We start from the raw sequence: 22,845 nt of genomic DNA on the forward strand, positions 1-22,845 counted from the left end.
AAGACCATTTTCTAAAATAATATTCACACTTAATAAGAATACTTTTATAACGTTAATTACTGCTAGATATAAGTATTACTATGCAGCTTGACAAGCTTTACTTTCTTGTCCACCGTAAATCAGTAAAAACATTCAAGGATTATATGGCAGTTTCCCTAAATATCGGTCGAACAACTATTCTTGAATCTTTGAGTCGAGCTTATAAAATCAGCAAGCGATGTTAGCACAATGAAAGTCGAAATTTTAGTTGTAAAATGAGGCTGGTGGATTGTGTGAGGCCAAAGAAAAAAAAGAGGACAAAGCAGAGATAATTTCTCACTTTCTTCTTTGGTCAATCGAAACCTTAAAAGTATAAAGCTAATCTTTTTGGTATAAAAATAGAAGAAAATGCTATTAAGAAATTACTTGCAAAACTTTTATCTAGCTACGATTTCTCATTTTATATGAGTTGGTTTGTGGCCTGCTCAGCCCACATCTGTCAGAGAGAGACATGGTTTCCTGTAGAAATTACCCACGAAAGTTTTACGTTCTTAAGTCAATGAAAATCGGCAATAGAGGTCCCTGTTTTCCGAAAGCGAAGAGGCCCGTGACTTGGTCTCTGGCATAAATCTGTTAACAAGGTTTTCTCAATACCAATATCGCTCGACTTCTTTAGTGTAATTTTAGTAGAGAGCAATGGCAAGAGGATATAACGTCAGAGAGCGGGACCTATCCCGGTGAAAATAATTGAAAAAACTATTAATGGTTCTCTGTCATACTGTCTGGTTATTTCAAGACAAGGCCCCATTGGTCAGTAGGAGTGAACAAGGACTGCGCAGTCACGGGAACAACAGAAAAAAAAAAAAACCTCTGCAGAATGCACACCGTCTAAAAATATATTTCAGATATTAGCAGTAAAAAATCATTCTCTTCTCCGGTACACATCTTGAAACTTTAATTCCTTTCTTAAGGGAGAACACGCAAATAAAAACAAGCTCGGGAGCTTGAGATTTAACTGAGGCAATGCGGATACGATCTTCCAGCGGTCTTCAATCACCTTTGTCACGTGATCCGAAACGACCGAAATTGTTAAAAGGGAACATAAGAAGCCGTTTTCACAAATTAAATATAACACCTTATGCTTGTCACAGCTGAAGCCTCTGAAAGCTCATGAAGGTAATTGCGTTCGACGATGGTGAGCGCAGTTCATAATCCTGGGGTTCCTGTGGTTCAAGGTGACCTTCATTTTGAATGATGTCATACATCAGATGCGCAAAGACTATTGCGCAGTTCGTGGTTTTCATAGTGGTGTGGTGAAGTTAAGGAAAGCGTGACAATTAGTTGACGTGACCGGTCGAACTATAAGTTGATAAGCAGATCAGTTACTCGCCTGATACGAATTGATAGTTTTCTTGCTTAACAAACGTGCAACAAACGTACTAGGATTTCATGTAGGGTTCTTAATGCCTATTTTAGTTCCTCAGGATTCACGGATGTATCTATATGTAAGCAGTTATTAAGGCATTATGCACACGTTCGACTGATTAGGATGTTTAGACGGAAGGAAACATCATATACTCCCTCACATATTCCAGAACTCAAATTTCGTCCCCACGAACACACTTCATAATAAATGATTACTCCCAGTTTCAGTCTCTAAATTTCAGAAACTTAACATTAGCTCTCTTGCCTCACGTACTCTTGGAAATGAATATTTATCTTTGAAGAATCAATAATTGCTGAACGATATAACATTATCTCTAATCCTGCTTGTATACACCTGATGGTAAACATGTGAAGCACGAAGCTTGCACACCTGGACTTGTAACTTCGACAAACTAAACAATAGTGTTTTCAAAAAAAAGATTATCGTCATAGCGTCATCAACCAATGTCAAAAGATCACTGAATGCTCTTATCAATCTTTCAAAGCAATGCAAATGAATTTTAATTCAAATGTTCGACGATTTTCAAAATTAAAACAAAAGAAACGCACATTAACATAATTATGAAGGAAACAAACAGAAATCGTCATAAATTTAAAATTAAAACGATGTATAATTTTTCCGAAGGCCAAACTACAGACGAAAACGCAAAAACTTTGAAATCTATATGATCTTAAAGTTGACTAGCCTAAACATAAAAGTAAAAATAACTTTGTACAAAAAATACTAACAGAAAAAGGAAGTTTTAAAAGGGAAATATGTGCGTAACTGTGTGCAACAAACTCCTATAGTAATGAAAAAAACAAGACTAAGTACCTATTTTTTTATCGTATAAGTAAGTACTCTTGTTTCTGTTCCTGTTTTATTTATTTATTCATTTATTTATCTACTTATTTATTCTCTTGTTTCTTTGTTCGTTGTACCAGTTTTAGTGGTTTCAGTCAAGGCTTTGAGGGTTTTGCAATTTTTCTTGCTTCAAATCATGATTCTGAAACAAAATTGTCAAAAGCGTACTACTTGCTTGAGCGGGGCAACACCGGCGATCAGTTCAATGGCTAACTTGAAGGCAGAGACCCTATTTTCGCATTTAATTCACGTAACAGAACGGCAACAGGAGAAAGACCTTGACAATACACGCCACTCCTGTCCATGTCGTATAGTAAATAACCGAAATATTCATCAGAGGTGACGTATGATCTTCCACTGGTCCCTACTAAACCACTTCCTTTTTTCAAGCCATGGTTATAAAGGCTTTGACTCACTTGCTGCAGTTTTCCCTGGCACGTAACCTTTACATCTATACATTGTTCCTCAAGACGTTTTATAATCCCTTCAGTAATCTGCATATAGTTGTGTGGTTCAATTTGGTCACGCTTTCCATGTCCTTTTAGTTGCTGTAAAGTTAGTCGCCGTGCCTCATAGATGCATGTCGATATTAGCGATTTTATTTCGTACTTTTGAGCGTAGACCAACATACCCAACACGTCGTTCTCTGTCCTGTTTTTAACCATAGAAACCATGAGATTAACACACTTTTGAGCAATTGAATCTATTTGATATTCATGAGCAAGTTCAAACAGGAAGTAGCAATTTCTTTGGGTGATTAACTTCTCTTCCAGGGATGGATACATCATCTGCAACATATCCTCAAATTCGCTTGCTTTTTTCTCGCGAAGAGGGATTTCACCGTTATCTTTCTCTTTGAATTCCGCACTGAGCATCCTCTCAAAGACAGGAGACCAAAAAGCAAGAGTGCTTCGATGAACGTGGAATCTTTGATCTTCAACAACAAGAACAACATCACTGAACTTCCATGGCTCTGAGAAATGTGAAGGGTAAGTTGTAACCGCCATTTTGTGTAGTTAGAGGCTTAAAGGACTGTTTAATGTCATCGAAATAACTGGAGTATATATTGGCATAGCTCCTTGGTGGGCTCAATGTGGACGTTGGTTGAAGTAACAAATACAAGATTATGCAACGAAAATTCAACCACGTGACATCACGTGATAAGTCAAGCGGAAAAAGTGATAGTGGAAGCAGGATTTCTTTGGCCGTGTGAGGTTGTAACGTTTTTTTTTTTTTTTTTTTTTTTTTTTTTTAGAGCGCGTTCGTTGCGTATAAGGTCCGTTTGTCACATGCGCCGAATTTAATGCAACCGCGACAAATCTATTGTTTCGCTCATTTGCATTAGATTCAGCACATGTGAAATGCGACGTTTAAAACGGGCCTATGGACATCTAATTTAAGTGCCCCTGTGGCCAAAAAATTCAATTGTTATTTTTCTTTGGATTTCCAAACTATACTAACTAAACACTAAACGACCAATCTTTTAAGCCTTGATTTCACAGACACCTGTTTATTTTAACTAGAATTTTCCTATTTAATGGTCCGCCATTACTAACTTTAAGTTCTTGAGAGAGCTGGATTGAGGAGAAATGACGTCAAAGGCTCACTCGTTTAAGAATGCAAAGCGTATTAATATGAGGCACGGGAGCTTTGGGCTTGTAGACCTTTAAATTCGCGATTTGCAAATATGATAAGCTGCATTCACACCCTGAGATTGTAAGCTAGTGACCCTTTGACGTCACTCTTCCCTGGATGCAACCCTCTTGGGTCCAATCGGTCAGTTTTGAACTTGAGAAATGGCGGACCGTGAAATCCAAAATTTACACTCAAAGTAAACGGTCCTAGGATAAAAATCAAAGGTCAATTTTTTTCCAGTCAGGTGTTAACACACTTTCAAATCTGAAGAAAAAAAGGAAGTGATTTTTTTTTATCACAGGGGCACTTTAATACGGTGGCCTACATCTGCCACGGCAAAACTTACTTTCTCACGGCAAAACTTACTTTTCCACGGCAAAACTTACTTTTCCACGGCAAAACTTACTTTTCCACGGCAAAACTTACTTTATCACGGCAAAACTTACTTTTCCACGGCAAAACTTACTTTTCTACGGCAAAACTTACTTTTCCACGGCAAAACTTACTTTCTCACGGCAAAACTTACTTTCTCACGGCAAAACTTACTTTTATACACGGCAAAACTTACTTTTCTACGGGTCCGGAATCCGGAATGGGGAATCCGGAATAAGAACTTGAACCAAAGTCACTTAAAATGATCCTGCGTCGTGCAAATGTTTACTTTCATCTCGTTGAGTAATTTGTCACATGCTGACTCCTTTTTGGAGGGGATTCATGTCGTAACATCGGAAGAGAATCCAACTGTCTGGGCTTTTCTTTTTCGTGATGGTGGGGTGATAATGTTTTGACATAACAGCAATTGTCTTCGGGCGCTCGATTTTCTTGATTACACTCGTTTGTTGATCTCTTAAGGGTTCGTTCGATTGACCCTATTACGGTATAAAAATAGGTGCAGTGATGATTTGAAATAGTATGTTTGGTGTAGTTTTTACTAGTAAGCAACTATAGGATGTTGAAGATATGTTTAAAATTTCATTCTAGTAAGTTTTTCGTTTCCATGTGAATCTCTGTAAAAGCGAAGGATTTCAGAATTCAAATCTGTGTATTCCTATTCCGGAATAAGGCCGATCGAACGCATCCTTGCATACGTACAATACTTATGGAAAAGCATTTTACCGCACGGAAATAAAAAAATTTTCTTATCAGATCCCTCTTTGTAAAAACATACAGGAAAATAGGTAATATCTAAAACAATTTTCAGCTTATTTCAAATCAAAACAATTTCTTCCCAAGTACTTATAGCGGTCACCATTCACACGTGCCCCTCAACGACTTCTTATTTCATTTTTCATTTTTTGGGTGGACGTCAGTCAATCAATTTAGTTTCGAAAAATGAAAACAAATCGTTAAGGGCGTGTGACTGATAACCGCTGTAAGCTCAGATAACTCTTGGGAGATTCAGCCTGAATAGACTCATCTTTCCCTGTTGTAAAGTGCGACTATTTTACCTTAAAAAATGACGAATCATACGCATATACGATTGCAGCAAGAGAGAGTCTAGTTGGACTCACGGTCAACACATCGGAATGGAAAATGATCTGCCTTAACACAAATACACTGGGTCTGTTATCGATCTTCCAGGCGCTTGGTTGCTGATCAGGATGGTCGGCTCAGCATCGGTCCCCGGCATTGCCAGTACCTCAGTCTTTATGATGATGGTAAAGCCAAAGTCCTGGCAGCCAGTCGCGAAGCGGTCTATGATCGCTTGTTGTCCGCTCTCTGTGTGACTGACAAAGGCAGCGTCGTCGGCAAAGGGCATCTCTCTTAACAGCACTGTCTTCACTCTTGTCTTAGCGCGGAGACGAGTCAAGTTCAGTAGCTTTCGGTCGTGGCGTGTACGGTGGAGAAGGCCTCCCTCACTGCAGAACTGGAAGGCGTGTTGGAGGATGAGAGAAAAGAAAATACCAAACAGGGTGGGTGCCCACACGCAGCCTTGTTTATCTCCACTGCGAATTTTGAACGGGCAAGAGTCCTGTTGGCGAAACTGATATTATAACTAAAAACATACATACACACAATTAAACGAGATGCTTTATCAACTTTATTTATCGTCGACTTTAGGAGTACCTTACTAAATGAATCGTTGAGCTTATTGCTTTCCGTGGTAATTTTAACCTTTCTACCACTTTCACTGTATTCCGGATTCCGGATTCCGTTTCCAGATTCCCTTTCCGAATTCCATATTTTAGGCAAAAAGTAAGTTTGCCGTGGAAAAGTAAGTTTTGCCGTGGAAAAGTAAGTTTTGCCGTGAGAAAGTAAGTTTTGCCGTGGAAAAGTAAGTTTTGCCGTGGCAGATGTGGGCCACCCGTACTTTAAGGTATTGGCTTAACAATACCTTTTGTAATTTTGATGCACATACAAGTCCTGTTTCCTCACTTTTACCTTATAGCACGTAATGATTGCATAAATTTCAAAACTTTATTTCATAAATCAGTTTGTTACTGGGAAATGACTAAAAGTCTTTTATTCGTAATCTAGGAAGACTTCCACTACAAAGCACAATGTGAAAACTTATTTTGCACTTAGGTCTATTTTCTTGTTCCTAGTCAAATACTAGCTGATATAGGTGACCTAAACTGTGAAATGAATTAGAAAAATCTTTGGAATGAAACAGTAAAAGTCTTTGATCTGTTAATGATGACTTCCACCAAGAACAATGTGAACAATACAATATTAATAGAGCGCTAATTCCCAATAGTCCAAAAGCCGCTTTACATTAAAAATAAACTGACTGTAAAAAACTAGATTAATAACGGCTACACAACGGCATTATAAGAAACTTTAAAAAGCAAAGTCTTCAACTTGGATTTAAAAGAAGAAAGGGAACAAGAAGATCTGAGTTCCAATGGAAGGGTATTCCAAACAGAAGGAGCGGCCATCGTAAAGGACCGGTCACCATTGGTCTTAAGATTAAATATAGATTTAAAAAGCAACAATTTGTTCGAAGATGGTAAGGTTCTACTAGGTGTATAAGGCTTTATGAGCTCAGTGATATAGTCAGGTGCAGAACCATGAAAACCCTTGAATGTAATAACAGCAACTTTAAAAGTGATCCTCTGTTCAATAGGGAGCGAATGAAGCTGGATAAGGAAAGGAGTGACATGTTCATATCTACTGCTAAGATGAATGAACCTTGCAGCACTATTAAGGACACTCTGCACACGTTGTAAAATACATTTTGACTGAACATAAAGCAGCGAATTCCAATAGTCGATCCTTGACGTAACAAAGTCATGAATTAGAACTTTGTATGTATCATAAAGAAAGAAACTTGCGAATCTTCAAATATTTTGTAGATGAAAGAAAGAAGACTTGGATACAGCTGTGACATGCGGAAGCATTGACAGAGAATTGTTGAAAATAACCCCAATTTTCTTAGCAGTAGTTGAACAGTCAACAGTTTCAGAAGCAATGACAAGGTTGCTCAAACCAGAACGTGAGCAATAGTTTCAGTTTGTTTGTTAGAATCCACAAGTCAATATCCCTAACGCAGTCTTCAATGGTAGATTTCCAAATCGACAACTCCTCAGCAGATGACGTTTCAAAGGAAAATATAACTGCGTATCATCCACATAAAAAAATATGACAGACCATAAGATCTTGCAATGTCACCCAATGGGGATGTATACAATGAATATAGCAAAGGACCCACCACGGAACCTTGACTGATTAGGATGTGAACTCTAAACTTACAAAGTTCAACGATGTTTTTATTGCCACCTTGGATGCCCATGCTCCAATTAAGTGGCAAGCCTATAAAGAAGCTCGAGATTAGTCAATGTCATTCTCAAAAACGTAGAGAAATACTATATCCGTGGTGAGGTTCAATCACATAAAGACAACCCTAGATCTCTGTGGAACATAGTTAACAACTGCATTCCATCCAGAAAAAAGAATTCCCGGGTTAGAGTAAAGACCGTTCTAACAATTGATTTTTATTCCGTTGATTTTGGGAAGATGCAGTGGGTAGGATCAGCAGCATTAGCTGCTTCGTGGAATCGTCCTTGTACAATAAAAAAAAGAAAGTTATATTTTTTTCAACGGTTTTTTCGTGTTCAAAGTGAATGTATGGGAATTTTGCCGATTTTGAATCATTATAAATCCTTTATGGCCTGACGGTTGTGGATAGCAAGAACACCTCTCAGAAAGCACTTCTATTCAGAGTATGTTTGTGAAGCATGGCGATCAGAATCAAGCTATATCGAAAGTAAACAAAATTTGTAAATTTCATAGAACCCTTGCAATTCTGCAAATTCTCGCGAAATTTGAAGCGACGTGAGGAGATTTCTAATATCCAATACGCTACACAACATCCAATATCCAATACGCTACCGTACATGTCGGTCTCCCATGCAGATACTTATGAGGGCTCATCTCCGCCAATATCCTACTTCAAATTAAATTCTGTTATGAAGATCTCGTTCATTTTATTGAATCACTTTAATAGAATTTAGGACACCAGAGCCGAAATTAAGCCAACGGAATTTGGAACAGAAATTAGAGCAACAGAATGGACATTGGAACAACTCAACAGCAATTGGAACAACAGAACGGAAATTGGAGCAACAGATTGACGATGCTCCAATTTCTGGTCTAAAAAATAACGAACCGAGAGGAGACTGGTTAGGAACCAGTTGTACATTATAATTTAGGAAGATGATTCGACTATCTTTCGCGTGCTAAAGGAAATATATTCCATCTCGGCGAGAAGGTGAAGGGCGAGATTCGTTATCTCCAGCCAAACTGTTATTTCAGTAACATACACTGGAGATGACGTAAGTCGGTTGAAGAATGTCTATAAAACTATAGCTTACGTTTGTTGGCTGATGGTAACAGAATATTCGCCTTAACGAAAAATTCGTTGACAGAGCTACAATGTTTATTTAGTTTCCTCTGTCTACGACTGAAAGGACTCCAAAAATAAAGTCATTGTTCCATTACCACGCACTAATGACCACTAAAAGTCACACTTAGTTGACCAATCACATCAACGACCACAGTGTTGATATTGTCTACCGACTTTACACAAATCAGTTGACTCTGAAGATGACTTCCACTCGGTTTGACGAAACGTCAGTCAATGTGATCCTAAACAGTCCTTACCATATAGGAATACACTCCACCAGGACGATCGTACCTCTCTTAATAAATCAAAAAAAGAGTCCCTCGCGCAATTCGAGCAATTTGTTAGATTTGTATTTCAAAGAGCGGCATTCTTTAATCATCATTTTCATGATTATCATTATAATAATTTATATTACAGCAGATCCTACACCTGCTTGGAATATATGCAGTGTGCTAATCTGGTAACCTAAATTATGTACATCTGTGGTGAATTTATCCACGAGCGTTTTCAAGCAATGGACGGCAACCGGAAGTTTGGTGTTCCTAACTTGACGTGGCGCTCAAAAATTTGTCCTGCACGCACAGTGACCATTTGTTAGAAACGTTGGTCAAAGTTACCTTCGTGACTATTCTATCCAATGTGGAAACTCTGATTAAAAGAACGGTTTTTGTAGTGGTGCACTACACACAATGTCACCCGGTTGTAAGAGTAAGTGACTGTGTGATTGAGTGAGTGAAAGTCCATGGTGATAACAAGCCCGCAAGGCGTGCATAACTCACGCACATAAACAGGTCTCTTGGAAGCCTGCTTGAGTTTCAACAAAATGAGCCCCCAAATCGGCAAGAATTTGTGACGCTGATGAATAATAAACACTGGAAAACTTGAACCATTTACAGACTTCAAAAAAGTTGGTAAAATCTCTGTTAAATGTCCACATTTTCTTTGTAAATTACAATCTCTGTAAATTTGCACACTTACAGAGATTTTGTAACTCCATAAAAAGTCTGTAAAATTTAACACATTTTCGTCCTTACGATGACATAAAATGTGTACAAAATCTCAATAAAATCTATGTAAATTGAAGGAAAAATTTACAGAGATTTTATGTGATAAGTACAAAATGTCTGTAAAATCTCTTTACTTTCTCTGTAAAATTTACACGAGAAAAAATCTCTGTAAATCCATCCATATAAAATGTCAGTGTTATCTCTGTAAAAAGTGAGTGAGAAGAATGCATGAAATGTCTATAAAATGTCTACAAAAACCCTCAAAAAATTGGAGGGGAAAAGTATGTGAAATGTTTTTAAAATGTTGGTTTTAGTGCACAAAATCTCAGCAAAATGTTCACAATATCTCTGTAAATTAAGTATTTAAAACCTGACAGAAGGCAGGAAATCTCAATAAAATGTCAGTAAAACTGGAGGTAAAGTATGTGAAATGTTTTTAAAATGTTGGTGTTTTAGTGCACAAAATCTCAGCAAAATGTTTACAATATCTCTGTAAATAATAGCATTTAAAACCTGACGTATGCCAGGAAATGTTAATAAAAAGTGAAATGGATGAAAGGTTAGTCGATTTTACGTAGAAAAAAGAACAAGTTCTAGAGTTTGTGAATGCATAAATTTTTATTTCAAATCTAAAAATAATCATTTGTTTATATTACTTTCAATAGAATCTAAGTGTACGATGAAATTCTTGCAATAAGTTCAATAAAATAATTCAATTAATAACATGAGTTACCATGGCAACTTTTTCTACCGTGCCAAAATGGTGTCCACTTTCGAAAAAACCCACGTCCTATGATTGCGATTTGTCAACCATGATTTATAGCTGACGAAATGGTACAATGTATACTCGTGAAACTTGGGAATAATTCCACTTGTGTTTTGTCCAAAATCAAATAATTTTTCTTGCCTTAAGGCTTATTATTTGATTTTGGACAAAGCACGTGTGAAATTATTCCCTAAATTCACTCATCACTATTTGATAACCCATACAAATTCATCAAAATAAGGAATAAAATATATGCAAGGGATTTCATTATTATTAAATAAGTATAAAAATCTGGCTTATGTTACCCCAATTACAAATATAGTTGTTAGAAATTGGCGCGGCTTATCTGCGGGAAGATCTGATAAAGGCTGTCTCTGGTGGCCAGTTTTCCGTCTTTGCATCCAATTTTATGCCTAGTTGCATGTACTAAGCTACAAACGTTCCGCTCATATTCTTGTTGTAATGCAAAAAAATCTATGGCAAAACTGGGTTTGAGAAATTCCTGTCAACAAATACCAGAAAAAGATCAATCATATGTCCAAGTTGGTAAAAACGATGTTCATTACAGTAAAGTGCTAAAATTACATTAAAGTATTTTCCGTTACAATATTAGTGAATAGTGAGTTGACGTTTCATGAACAGTGGATAAACTTGACTTCTAAAGACTAGACTTTGGATTTCTTTTGTTTTGTGTCAAAACACTTTTTTCCGTAAATTTCAGCTGGTAAGGTCAGGGTGCGGCTTACCTCCGGGTTTACAGTTCACCTGCCAGTTCAGTTGGGTAACACTAGCATACTAAAACAAATTAACCATGTGGATTACCTGCATGGGTACACCTACTTTTCAAGTTACATCAAACTGTATGAGATGTGCTACCCGCCAGTTCCGATTAAAAATACTACAAATTAGTATACTAAGACAAATTAACTGCATGGTTAGACCGAATTTACAAGTTACATCGAACTGTATGTGGTGCGCCACCCGCCAGTTCAGATGAAAAATACTACAAATGAGTATACTATGACAAATTAACTGCATGGTTAGACAGAATTTACAAGTTATACATACATCGAACTGTATGAGGTGTGCCACCCGCCAGTTCAGATGAAAAATACTACAAATTAGTATACTATGACAAATGAACTGTATGGTTACACCGAATTTACAAGTTACATCCAACTGTATGAGGTGTGCCACCCGCCAGTTCAGATGAAAAATACTACAAATTAGTATACTATGACAAATGAACTGCATGGTTAGACCGAATTTACAAGTTACATCGAACTGTATGAGGTGTGCCACCCGCCAGTTCCGATGAAAAATACTACAAATTAGTATACTATGACAAATTAACTGCATGGTTAGACCGAATTTACAAGTTACATCCAACTGCATGAGGTGTGCCACCCGCCAGTTCAGAAGAAAAATACTACAAATTAGTATACTATGACAACTTAACTGCATGGTTAGACCGAATTTACAAGTTACATCGAACTGTATGAGGTGCGCCACCCGCCAGTTCCGATGAAAAATACTACAAATTAGTATACTATGACAAATTAACTGCATGGTTAGACAGAATTTACAAGTTACATCGAACTGTATGAGGCGCGCCACCCGCCAGTTCAGATGAAAAATACTACAAATTAGTATACTATGACAAATAATTAACTGCATGGTTAGACCGAATTTACAAGTTACATCCAACTGTATGAGGTGTGCCACCCGCTAGTTCAGAAGAAAAATACTACAAATTAGTATACTATGACAACTTAACTGCATGGTTAGACCGAATTTACAAGTTACATCGAACTGTATGAGGTGCGCCACCCGCCAGTTCCGATGAAAAATACTACAAATTAGTATACTATGACAAATTAACTGCATGGTTAGACCGAATTTACAAGTTACATCGAACTGTATGAGGTGTGCCACCCGCCAGTTCCGATGAAAAATACTACAAATTAGTATACTATGACAAATGAACTGTACGGTTAGACCGAATTTACAAGTTACATGGAACTGTATGAGGTGTGCCACCCGCCAGCTCAGATGAAAAATACTACAAATTAGTATACTATGACAAATTAACTGCATGGTTAGACAGAATTTACAAGTTACATCGAACTGTATGAGGCGCGCCACCCGCCAGTTCAGATGAAAAATACTACAAATTAGTATACTATGACAAATAATTAACTGCATGGTTAGACCGAATTTACAAGTTACATCCAACTGTATGAGGTGTGCCACCCGCCAGTTCAGAAGAAAAATACTACAAATTAGTATACTATGACAACTTAACTGCATGGTTAGACCGAATTTACAAGTTACATCAAACTGTATGAGGTGCGCCACCCGCCAGTTCCGATGAAAAATACTACAAATTAGTATACTATGACAAATTAACTGCATGGTTAGACCGAATTTACAAGTTACATGGAACTGTATGAGGTGTGCCACCCGCCAGTTCCGATGAAAAATACTACAAATTAGTATACTATGACAAATGAACTGTATGGTTAGACCGAATTTACAAGTTACATCCAACTGTATGAGGTGTGCTACCCGCCAGCTCAGATGAAAAATACTACAAATTAGTATACTATGACAAATTAACTGCATGGTTAGACAGAATTTACAAGTTACATCGAACTGTATGAGGCGCGTCACCCGCCAGTTCAGATGAAAAATACTACAAATTAGTATACTATGACAAATTATTAACTGCATGGTGAGACCGAATTAACAAGTTACATCCAACTGTATGAGGTGTGCCACCCGCCAGTTCAGATGAAAAATACTACAAATTAGTATACTATGACAAATGAACTGTATGGTTAGACCGAATTTACAAGTTACATCCAACTGTATGAGGTGTGCCACCCGCCAGTTCAGATGAAAAAATACTACAAATTAGTATACTATGACAAATTAACTGCATGGTTAGACAGAATTTACAAGTTACATCGAACTGTATGAGGTGTGCCACCCGCCAGTTCAGAAGAAAAATACTACAAATTAGTATACTATGACAACTTAACTGCATGGTTAGACCGAATTTACAAGTTACATCGAACTGTATGAGGTGTGCCACCCGCCAGTTCAGATGAAAAATACTACAAATTAGTATACTATGACAAATTAACTGCATGGTTAGACCGAATTTACAAGTTACATGGAACTGTATGAGGTGTGCCACCCGTCAGTTCCGATAAAAAATACTACAAATTAGTATACTATGACAAATGAACTGTATGGTTAGACCGAATTTACAAGTTACATCGAACTGTATGAGGTGTGCCACCCGCCAGCTCAGATGAAAAATACTACAAATTAGTATACTATGACAAATTAACTGCATGGTTAGACCGAATTTACAAGTTACATCGAACTGTATGAGGCGCGCCACCCGCCAGTTCAGATGAAAAAATTAATGCTACAAATTAGTATACTATGACAAATTCTTAACTGCATGGTTAGACCTAATTTACTAGTTACATCCAACTGTATGAGGTGTGCCACCCGCCAGTTCAGATGAAAAATACTACAAATTTGTGTTTGATGTATTTGCCACTGAACGATGACTGACAATTTCCTCAGACCCAAGGGACAGTGAAACCTTCTTGATTTTTGTCAAAAAACTTACAGTATATGAACAGAGAAGTCACTGATTGTTGCAGTGAATATTTCTCCCTTGTATTCACCCAGTTCAATGTGAGAGCATTTGACTCTTCCATAATTACCTTATGTCTGGAACAAATTTACTAGACCCAGCTAAAACAGTTTGACCTAATAATGTTCACAAGGTATATCCAAAATGGCAATGAAACCTCTACCCTCCCAAGTTTTGACACAAAGACATCAATTATTAATCACAATTGCATCACAATTTGCAATCAGCACTGTCTGTTTCTTGCATCTCAGGAAATTCCCTCCAATTAAATTTCAATGCTCAATTTCCTTCAGCACTGCATCTTGTGGTTGAAGTAGATGAAGGCCCTGGAAAAGAGTCACACCAGTCAATCAATCAATTTTATTTATATACCTAATTTCATAATATTATTTTCGAAGAATGTTGTAACAAATCACTTTGCCATTCATAAGCAATGTTCCTGTGTAGGTGAAACTGAATAATGAAGCTACATGTAAGAGCTAAAGGAATTATTGCAAGAAACTTGTATCTTACCATGACGAGCTTCGGCTGACAAAAAAATATATGCAAATGAGCTTACGGTGATTTGAAATCACCCTTAGCTAATCATTAAGTGTAACTCAAGAACTCATTTCGCAAGTTTAGGTGTCGCAGATATCGCATCAGAGTCCGCTTCTGACATAATATTATTCAGTTACTTTTTTTTACACCTTTTAAGTCACAACGGAGAAGCATAAATCCACAAAACGTCATTCAGGGAACGTTTTCCAGAGACTTTGCCCCGTGTAGCTCGCGTGGCGTGCAGCAATTCTCACGAGGATTTTAGAGTAATTCTTGCTCGCACGATTCTGCAACACTGTGGCAAATACGCATAACTCGCTTTTTGAGTTCAGTTATATTCAATTTACGTACATGTATGCTTTGTATGTACTAAATTGGTTCTGCCTTCAGATAACAACAGTCCAAACTGCACTGACTACCCAAGAGAGACAGAACTTATTAGTACAAAATAATAATTATTACAACATTGGTTCTGCCTTCAGATAACAACAGTCCAAACTGGACTGACTACCCAAGGGAGACAGAACTCATTAGCACAAAATAATTATTATTACAACATTGGTTCTGCCTTCAGATAACAACAGTCCAAAACTGGACTGACTACCCAAGGGAGACAGAACTCATTAGTACAAAATAATAGCTATTACAAAATTGGTTCTGCCTTCAGATAACAACAGTCCAAACTGGACTGACTACCCAAGAGAGACAGAACTCATTAGTACAAAATAATAGCTATTACAAAATTGGTTCTGCCTTCAGATAACAACAGTCCAAAACTGGACTGACTACCCAAGAGAGACAGAACTCATTAGCACAAAATAATAATTATTACAACATTGGTTCTGCCTTCAGATAACAACAGTCCAAACTGGACTGACTACCCAAGGGAGACAGAACTCATTAGCACAAAATAATTATTATTACAACATTGGTTCTGCCTTCAGATAACAACAGTCCAAAACTGGACTGACTACCCAAGGGAGACAGAACTCATTAGTACAAAATAATAGCTATTACAAAATTGGTTCTGCCTTCAGATAACAACAGTCCAAACTGGACTGACTACCCAAGAGAGACAGAACTCATTAGTACAAAATAATAGCTATTACAAAATTGGTTCTGCCTTCAGATAACAACAGTCCAAAACTGGACTGACTACCCAAGAGAGACAGAACTCATTAGCACAAAATAATAATTATTACAACATTGGTTCTGCCTTCAGATAACAACAGTCCAAACTGGACTGACTACCCAAGGGAGACAGAACTCATTAGCACAAAATAATTATTATTACAACATTGGTTCTGCCTTCAGATAACAACAGTCCAAAACTGGACTGACTACCCAAGGGAGACAGAACTCATTAGTACAAAATAATAGCTATTACAAATTTAATTGGTTCTGCCTTCAGATAACAACAGTTCAAAACTGGACTGACTACCCAAGAGAGACAGAACTTATTAGTACAAAATAATAATTATTACAACATTGGTTCTGCCTTCAGATAACAACAGTCCAAACTGGACTGACTACCCAAGAGAGACAGAACTCATTAGCACAAAATAATTATTATTACAACATTGGTTCTGCCTTCAGATAACAACAGTCCAAAACTGGACTGACTACCCAAGAGAGACAGAACTCATTAGCACAAAATAATAATTATTACAACATTGGTTCTGCCTTCAGATAACAGTCCAAACTGGACTGACTACCCAAGAGAGACAGAACTCATTAGTACATTTAATAATTATTATTACAAAATTGGTTCTGCCTTCAGATAACAACAGTAAAAAATGGACTGACTACCCGAGAGACAGAACTCGTTAGGGTAAAATAAAAATGATTAAAAAGAGACTGGTTGTGCCTTTTGATAACAAAAGTCAAAAACAGACTATCACATGCAAGAAATATTAATGGTATGATATGAAACACCAAAAGCACCCATTGAATGAAAGTCAGTATACATGTAGATAGTTATAAACTGCATGACAACGACAGTGTCAGCAATTATTCGGTGCCCTTGAATTAAATTTGATTTTTGTCAGCCTTTTCAGGTGATCAGTTGTTTCTTTGTTGTACTTACATCCAGTGTAAGAAATATGGGAAACATAAAAATCCCAGTGAGTTAATAGATTGTATACCTCAGGTATATGCTACCCAAGAGGTTACAGAGTGAAATGGTGAAAGAGTGATCATGAGTTATGGATTGTATACCTCAGGTATATGCTACCCAAGAGGTTACAAAGTGAAATGGTGACACAGTGAGTTATGGATTGTATACCTCAGGTATATGCTACCCAAGAGGTTACAAAGTGAAATGGTGACACAGTGAGTTAATAGATTGTATACCTCAGGTATATGCTACCCAAGAGGTTACAAAGTGAAATGGTGACACAGTGAGTTATGGATTGTATACCTCAGGTATATGCTACCCAAGAGGTTACAAAGTGAACTGGTGACACAGTGAGTTAATAGATTGTATACCTCAGGTATATGCTACCCAAGAGGTTACAAAGTGAAATGGTGACACAGTGAGTTAAGAATTGTATACCTCAGGTATATGCTACCCAAGAGGTTACAAAGTAAAATGGTGTGACAGTGAGTTAAGGATTGTATACCTCAGGTATAAAATTATGCTACACAATTAATTATTAATAGCATAGCTGTAAATTTAATTTTGTATACTCTTTCGCATCAACTTTTAGGCCATGCTTTAACTTGCTTTTTCTGTGCACTTAGATCGCTAAGAAGTAATTCCAGGTTTCACCTGAAAGGATTGTGATTGTGCATAGACCTCAAAAACCCAACTCCTCCCGCTCACCTCCCAAATACACAAGAATGTCAATTAAAATAGCTACAAGCTTCGTGTACTTACTCCTGTTCCACTTAATTTTGTCAGATTTCTCATCATTGTCTGCCACCCTTCATTTGGGATTCTGGCCTCAAAAGAACCCAGTCGGGAAGTTGAAATTTGTGCAAATAGTGTTGCAGCACATCTGGAAAAATAACCTAGGGATCAAGTCCACAGAACCGCCTTATCAAGGACAATCAAAGAAATTAGATAATTTATATTTTGGTCAAATTGATGGAAATAAGATTTGTCATCAAGATACTTTATTTGGGTGGGAATGACGGAGGTATTGACAATTAATGGGAGACCAAAGCGAGATAATCTCCCAGGCGGTTTCTTCTGAAGTGTAACCGACCTTTCAGTGAAATCTAGTGTCAAAGGAGTCATCCTATTAAGCACCCAGTCCAAAATTTAGCTTGCTCTGGCTCCTCGTGCATGAGAAACCAGTGAAGGTACATGTAGTTATACAGGTGACAAGGGAGTAACTACAGAATAACCGGCCACTATTGTGCTCTTGTAGTGGCATCGTTTGAAGAACAAGGCATCTGCAAGTGGCGAATAAGGGGCTGGGTATACAGAGATCCATATATTACATGTAATTCCCTATTCGTTATTATTGTTATTGCCTGAAATGGCCTTAATACAATATAAAGTGAAATTACTAAGGGAGTAGGTCTGCAAAAGTAATGACTGTGCTGAGGCCCTCCTTGGCGTTTTGGGAAACGAGGGAAGATGGCTATTTTGAACTGAGGAACAGAGGAAAAATGACAAAATGTCTTAGGAACAAGGCGACATAAACAATTTTAGGGAGCAAAAAGCTAGGTACAAGTTTGAAAGTAAATTGGGCCGGGAACAAGGGAACAAAACTTTAAAATTTTAAGCCATTTAAACTTAAATCAGGTTTGTAAGTAAGATGACGACTTACCGAAAACTCCTCCGGCAGTCTTTTGCTTTTCGGATCTTTTGAATCTTCCCGCCCATTCGCTAAATGTAGCTGTTCGGCCAGGCCACCCTTTGTTCCAAACGTTCGTAGAACTCTCTTTACGTTTTGAAGAAGGTCTCTATTTTTGCCATGAAGTCTTCACCGATTAACCCTTTCGGAGACTGTCTGAGGTTGAATCATGTCACTGGCGTATCTTTGTGGCGAATGCTGATTATCTGACCTGAATTGTCGTTGCCCTTTCTTCCGGATTCCGTCGATGTTTACTGGGTTTATTTGGTGGAATGCGTGCCATTTCACCCGCACAAAATGTTAAGGAATCGCAAAGATCCAATTTTGGTCGTCCAACAAGGGAAAAAGAGAGGAAGAGGACATGGATCGATCGCCCGCGCGAAAAACAAACCGATAATTCAAACCGATCTCGTTCCCAGAGTCTTTGCGGCAGGGCAATTCATAATGGTGGACAAAGTTGTTACATCATGTAATTATTGTGAAATGTCCACAATCCTTCTCTTTGTGCCAACATCCAATCACAACCCGTTGCGAGCCCAGTGCGATTCGTGGGGCGCTTTCATTTTGGGTGGAAAAACCGGGGAGAATTTTCTACTTTAAAGGTGCAGAGCAAATTTCCTCAATCAAAATATGGAACGGGGGAAAGTGTGTTCCTTTTGAGATTTCCTTTTCTGTTTTTCTCAAGAGACTGGATACTAATCATTTAGAATAACAAATATGGCTGCCGGATTTTCGATCATTACTTCACAAGAAGTAATTCTCACCTGCAGCTACGGGCTATGAAAGCACCCACGTTAATTGACTAAAACCCGCACGATTAATTTAGGCAGCTAAACACCAATGCTATTTTTTTTTTCTTTTTTCAAGGAGCATGGTAAAGTCTGCTTACTAGCCTACATTACTTTCTCAATCTCATTCTGTGCTGGGACTCCTATATCACAAAGGCCTTGATTTACATGTTATTTGCATGATTCATCCCAGCAATTTACATGAAATTTACACAAAAAAACTATTTTATGGCCGGGTTGTGTCAGTTTACATAGATTTTATGGCCTTTGCAATTGTTGTAAACAATTAAAACGGTCTAATCTTGTGAGGCCCTAAGTACCCGTTTATATGGAGAAAAATTGTCCCGGGAAGAAGGGTCACTCGCTTACCGGAGTTACCCTGGACCAGCCAACTTTTCCTACATTTCCCTATAAAATGCGGTTTAAGTAAACTGTTTACATGAGGGGAAAAAATGGCTCGGCTAGAAGGGAAACCCACCTAGCCGGGTCACCCTTTGTCAACGGTAAGGTCGCCCTCCTAGCCAGGCCAACTTTATTCCATGTAAACACTTTGGCTCGCTCAGTGGAGTCAACTTGGTCGAGGCAAGATGATGAGAGAATGCACGAGTGCTTTCTTCCCAGTCTCCTGACGATCGAAACTGAGCCGGGCAGCTCTTGACTCAGGGAAAAAGGTTAGTTCCTTTCTCACATAAACGCTAGCTAAAGACCCGGCTGGGAGGGTGACCATCTTCCGAGGACAACTTTTCTCCATATCAACAGGGCCTAAGACTTGATCCAAGTCGAACTATTAAAACACATACCGATAGGCATTTTATAGGTTGCAACTGGCGAACTTTTGATAAACCGAACTCAGTGCAACATGCAGGGCTAATTCAACAGTTTCCCACATAATTTAATTAGGTAATAAATATTCGACACTCAAAATCATCGTGAACAGGGCATACAGATCCAAAACCATTTGGTAACTTAGACAGGACACGCATGATGATAGAGCGCAATTTACAGACATTTTATGAGACATGACCAAACGGCATAAAATCTTTGTAAATTTTCGATTTATAGACATTTTTGCAAGATTTTATAAAGTCTGTAAATTTCAAGTATTTCCTCTTGTTGTAGCTCCAATAATTTATAAACATTTTACAGACATTTTATAGAGCTTTACTCAACAAAACTCTGTAAAATATCTGTAAAATAAATTTAAAGAGATTTTATATTTATGGGGTTAAGTGTTAAAGTCTGTAAATTTATTATTTACAGACATTTTATGAAGTCTGTAAATGGTCCAAATTTTCCAGTGAAAGCAGCTGCTATTTCCAAAACGATGGAATTACCTGGTGATAAATAACCCCGTCTAGGAGAGTAAACTTTTAACTTTGCAGAAACAATGGTCAACCTCTAGAGTTGGGCGATTGTGATCTTTGTTTTGAATTTGCACATTTCTTGTCAATCTTGAAAACACTCAAAAAAAAAAAAAAAAAAAAAAAATACCGAAAACAAAAACCCGCTGTCTTGCCATTATTTTGACATAGATGCAGCCTTTGCTTCGCGAGTAAACATGCAAGATAACTTGACATAGAATTCGATGTCACTTTCGATTTTGCGATTTACTTGTGCATCCAAAAGTACAATAGCAAAAATACCCCAAAATGTTTTTCGCTGATGGTAACTTTTTACATTCTCGGTTTAAAATTTAAGTTATTTTCATGTCCCAAATTTTGTTGCTAATGACAAAATATTTTATTCTCGATCGACACTTTCTGCTCTTCCTAAAAAACTGTGTATCAATATTTATTTACTTTTGCAACAATATTTGTTTTGCATAAAGCAGGCTAACAAAATCTGTACCTTCATTTTTGAGCGGTAAAATAGAACTTTCGGTCCTATTTTTCTGACGGCAAGTCGTAACCCCGCCGGACATGGCTTAACTTTAGTGAACTTTTGTCATAGAAAGCTGTCAGACACTCAGAGTGCAATCTCAAACTTGTGGTGAAAAAGACTTCGTACGGGAACTTGAGAATGACCAACAGGTCAGCCTCGAAGCCAATGTTTCTCGATTGCCTTTTATTTTCTTCAATCTTTCTGGGGTTTAGTATATTATTAGTAACCACATGTCTTCTCAGGGACTATTTACCTGAGACATCTACCATGGCACTATAGTGATATACGGTACCGAAACAATATCGTGTACTATTAGATTTACATATTACGCAAAGACAACTTGAATATCCTGTAAGAGAAAACGCAGCTCAGTTTACAATTATTCAGCGCTATGTTATTGCACTACCACACGTACACAATGCGTGCCTATTTCTGACTTTACGACTAGTCTGTTTACCATCTAAGAAACAAGGCGACAATACTACGCATTAGCTTGAGCGATCTGAAACTCAAGTCCACAATAACCTGACGTTGGCCTCCACAGGCGTCCATCATTTGAGAGTTCATTATACGTTTCTCATTACTCATTCATACCAGGATACGAAATCCCACAATGACAAAATACTGAGAAGGGCAAGATGGCCTCTGGGAGAGAATTGTGCACTTAATTATTGTGCACTTTATTAATTTTGATGAGTTATTATTTTTTTTTTTACTTTTAAAATCATTATAATAATGAAAGTCAAACTAGGCTACACCAAGATGGCTTTACTTACACAGCAAAAAAAAAAAAACAAACAACAACAACAACAACAGTTTATTGTACCCATAGCATAAATGAAGTTCATTTACAACGATAACATCAAAGAAATTTAAGGTTAATTAAAGAAGTTCACTAGAAATACCTACAAAGCTAAAAGCACCAGGAAGGTGCATAGGCGGTAAAAGAGCAGGCCCTATTCCAGTAAAAATAATTTAAAATCTATTACTGGCTCCGGTTGCACCGTTATTTCAAGCACAAGGCTTTGTTTGTCAGTAAGAGTGAACGTGGACTCGCGCGCAATCATGGGAAGAACAGATCTAGATACAAATACCCTTTGCAGCATGCAACGCAGTCCAAAAGTAATTTCAGATATTAGCATAAAAACTCATTTTCTTCATTCCCTTCTCCGGTAAAAATATTGCGATTGTAATTCCTATATTTGGAGAACATGCCAATAAAAGCAATTAAGCTCAGGAGCTTAGGATTAGAACAGGGATGGCGGATACCACCGTCCAGCGGTCTTCAATCACCTCTTGTCACGTGATCCGAAGAGATCACGTGTTAAGAGGGAACTCACAAAGTAAGTACTTATCCTCATTGCTTATGCAGCTTCTGAGATGCGAAACCTCATAAGCTTGTTCTTATTTGCGTGTTCTCCGAAGAAGGGATTTAAAGTCTCCAAAATGATTTCTGATACTTACCATGTTACATTAACCATTGGTGAACTATCTAACAATATCCGGCTTCAACCCTCTGTACAATTGATGCCAATCATGGGAAGCACGAGGCCTGCAAACCGGTCTTGTCAATACATGGTTTTCAATCACGTGATGAGACGGCCATGTTGGTGCACAAAACAATAGCAAAT

General features: G+C 37.7%; 1 protein-coding gene and 1 long non-coding RNA gene across 2 annotated transcripts; both read right to left on the reverse strand.

The window, feature by feature from the left end:
• Window positions 1-966: 966 nt before the first annotated feature.
• Window positions 967-4,320, reverse strand: LOC138003646 (BTB and MATH domain-containing protein 36-like). The gene has a single exon (XM_068849829.1). It carries the CDS (start codon window positions 3,274-3,276, stop codon window positions 2,479-2,481), a length of 798 nt encoding a protein of 265 aa, XP_068705930.1. The 5' UTR covers window positions 3,277-4,320; the 3' UTR covers window positions 967-2,478.
• Window positions 4,321-10,355: 6,035 nt separating this feature from the next.
• On the reverse strand, window positions 10,356-19,092 carry LOC138003645 (uncharacterized). Its single transcript, XR_011123624.1, has 3 exons — window positions 18,519-19,092; window positions 17,618-17,751; window positions 10,356-14,525 (listed from the first exon to the last, which is right to left on the reverse strand). It is a non-coding gene; the product is annotated as an uncharacterized lncRNA (long non-coding RNA).
• Window positions 19,093-22,845: the final 3,753 nt, after the last annotated feature.

The sequence above is a fragment of the Montipora foliosa genome, chromosome 5 (genome assembly GCF_036669935.1).
Source record: "Montipora foliosa isolate CH-2021 chromosome 5, ASM3666993v2, whole genome shotgun sequence".
NCBI lineage: Eukaryota > Metazoa > Cnidaria > Anthozoa > Scleractinia > Acroporidae > Montipora > Montipora foliosa.

Coding starts and splice junctions, on each gene's coding strand:
- LOC138003646 (XM_068849829.1), bottom strand. CDS start 3,276: ATGGCGGTTACAACTTACCCTTCACATTTCTCAGAGCCATGGAAGTTC.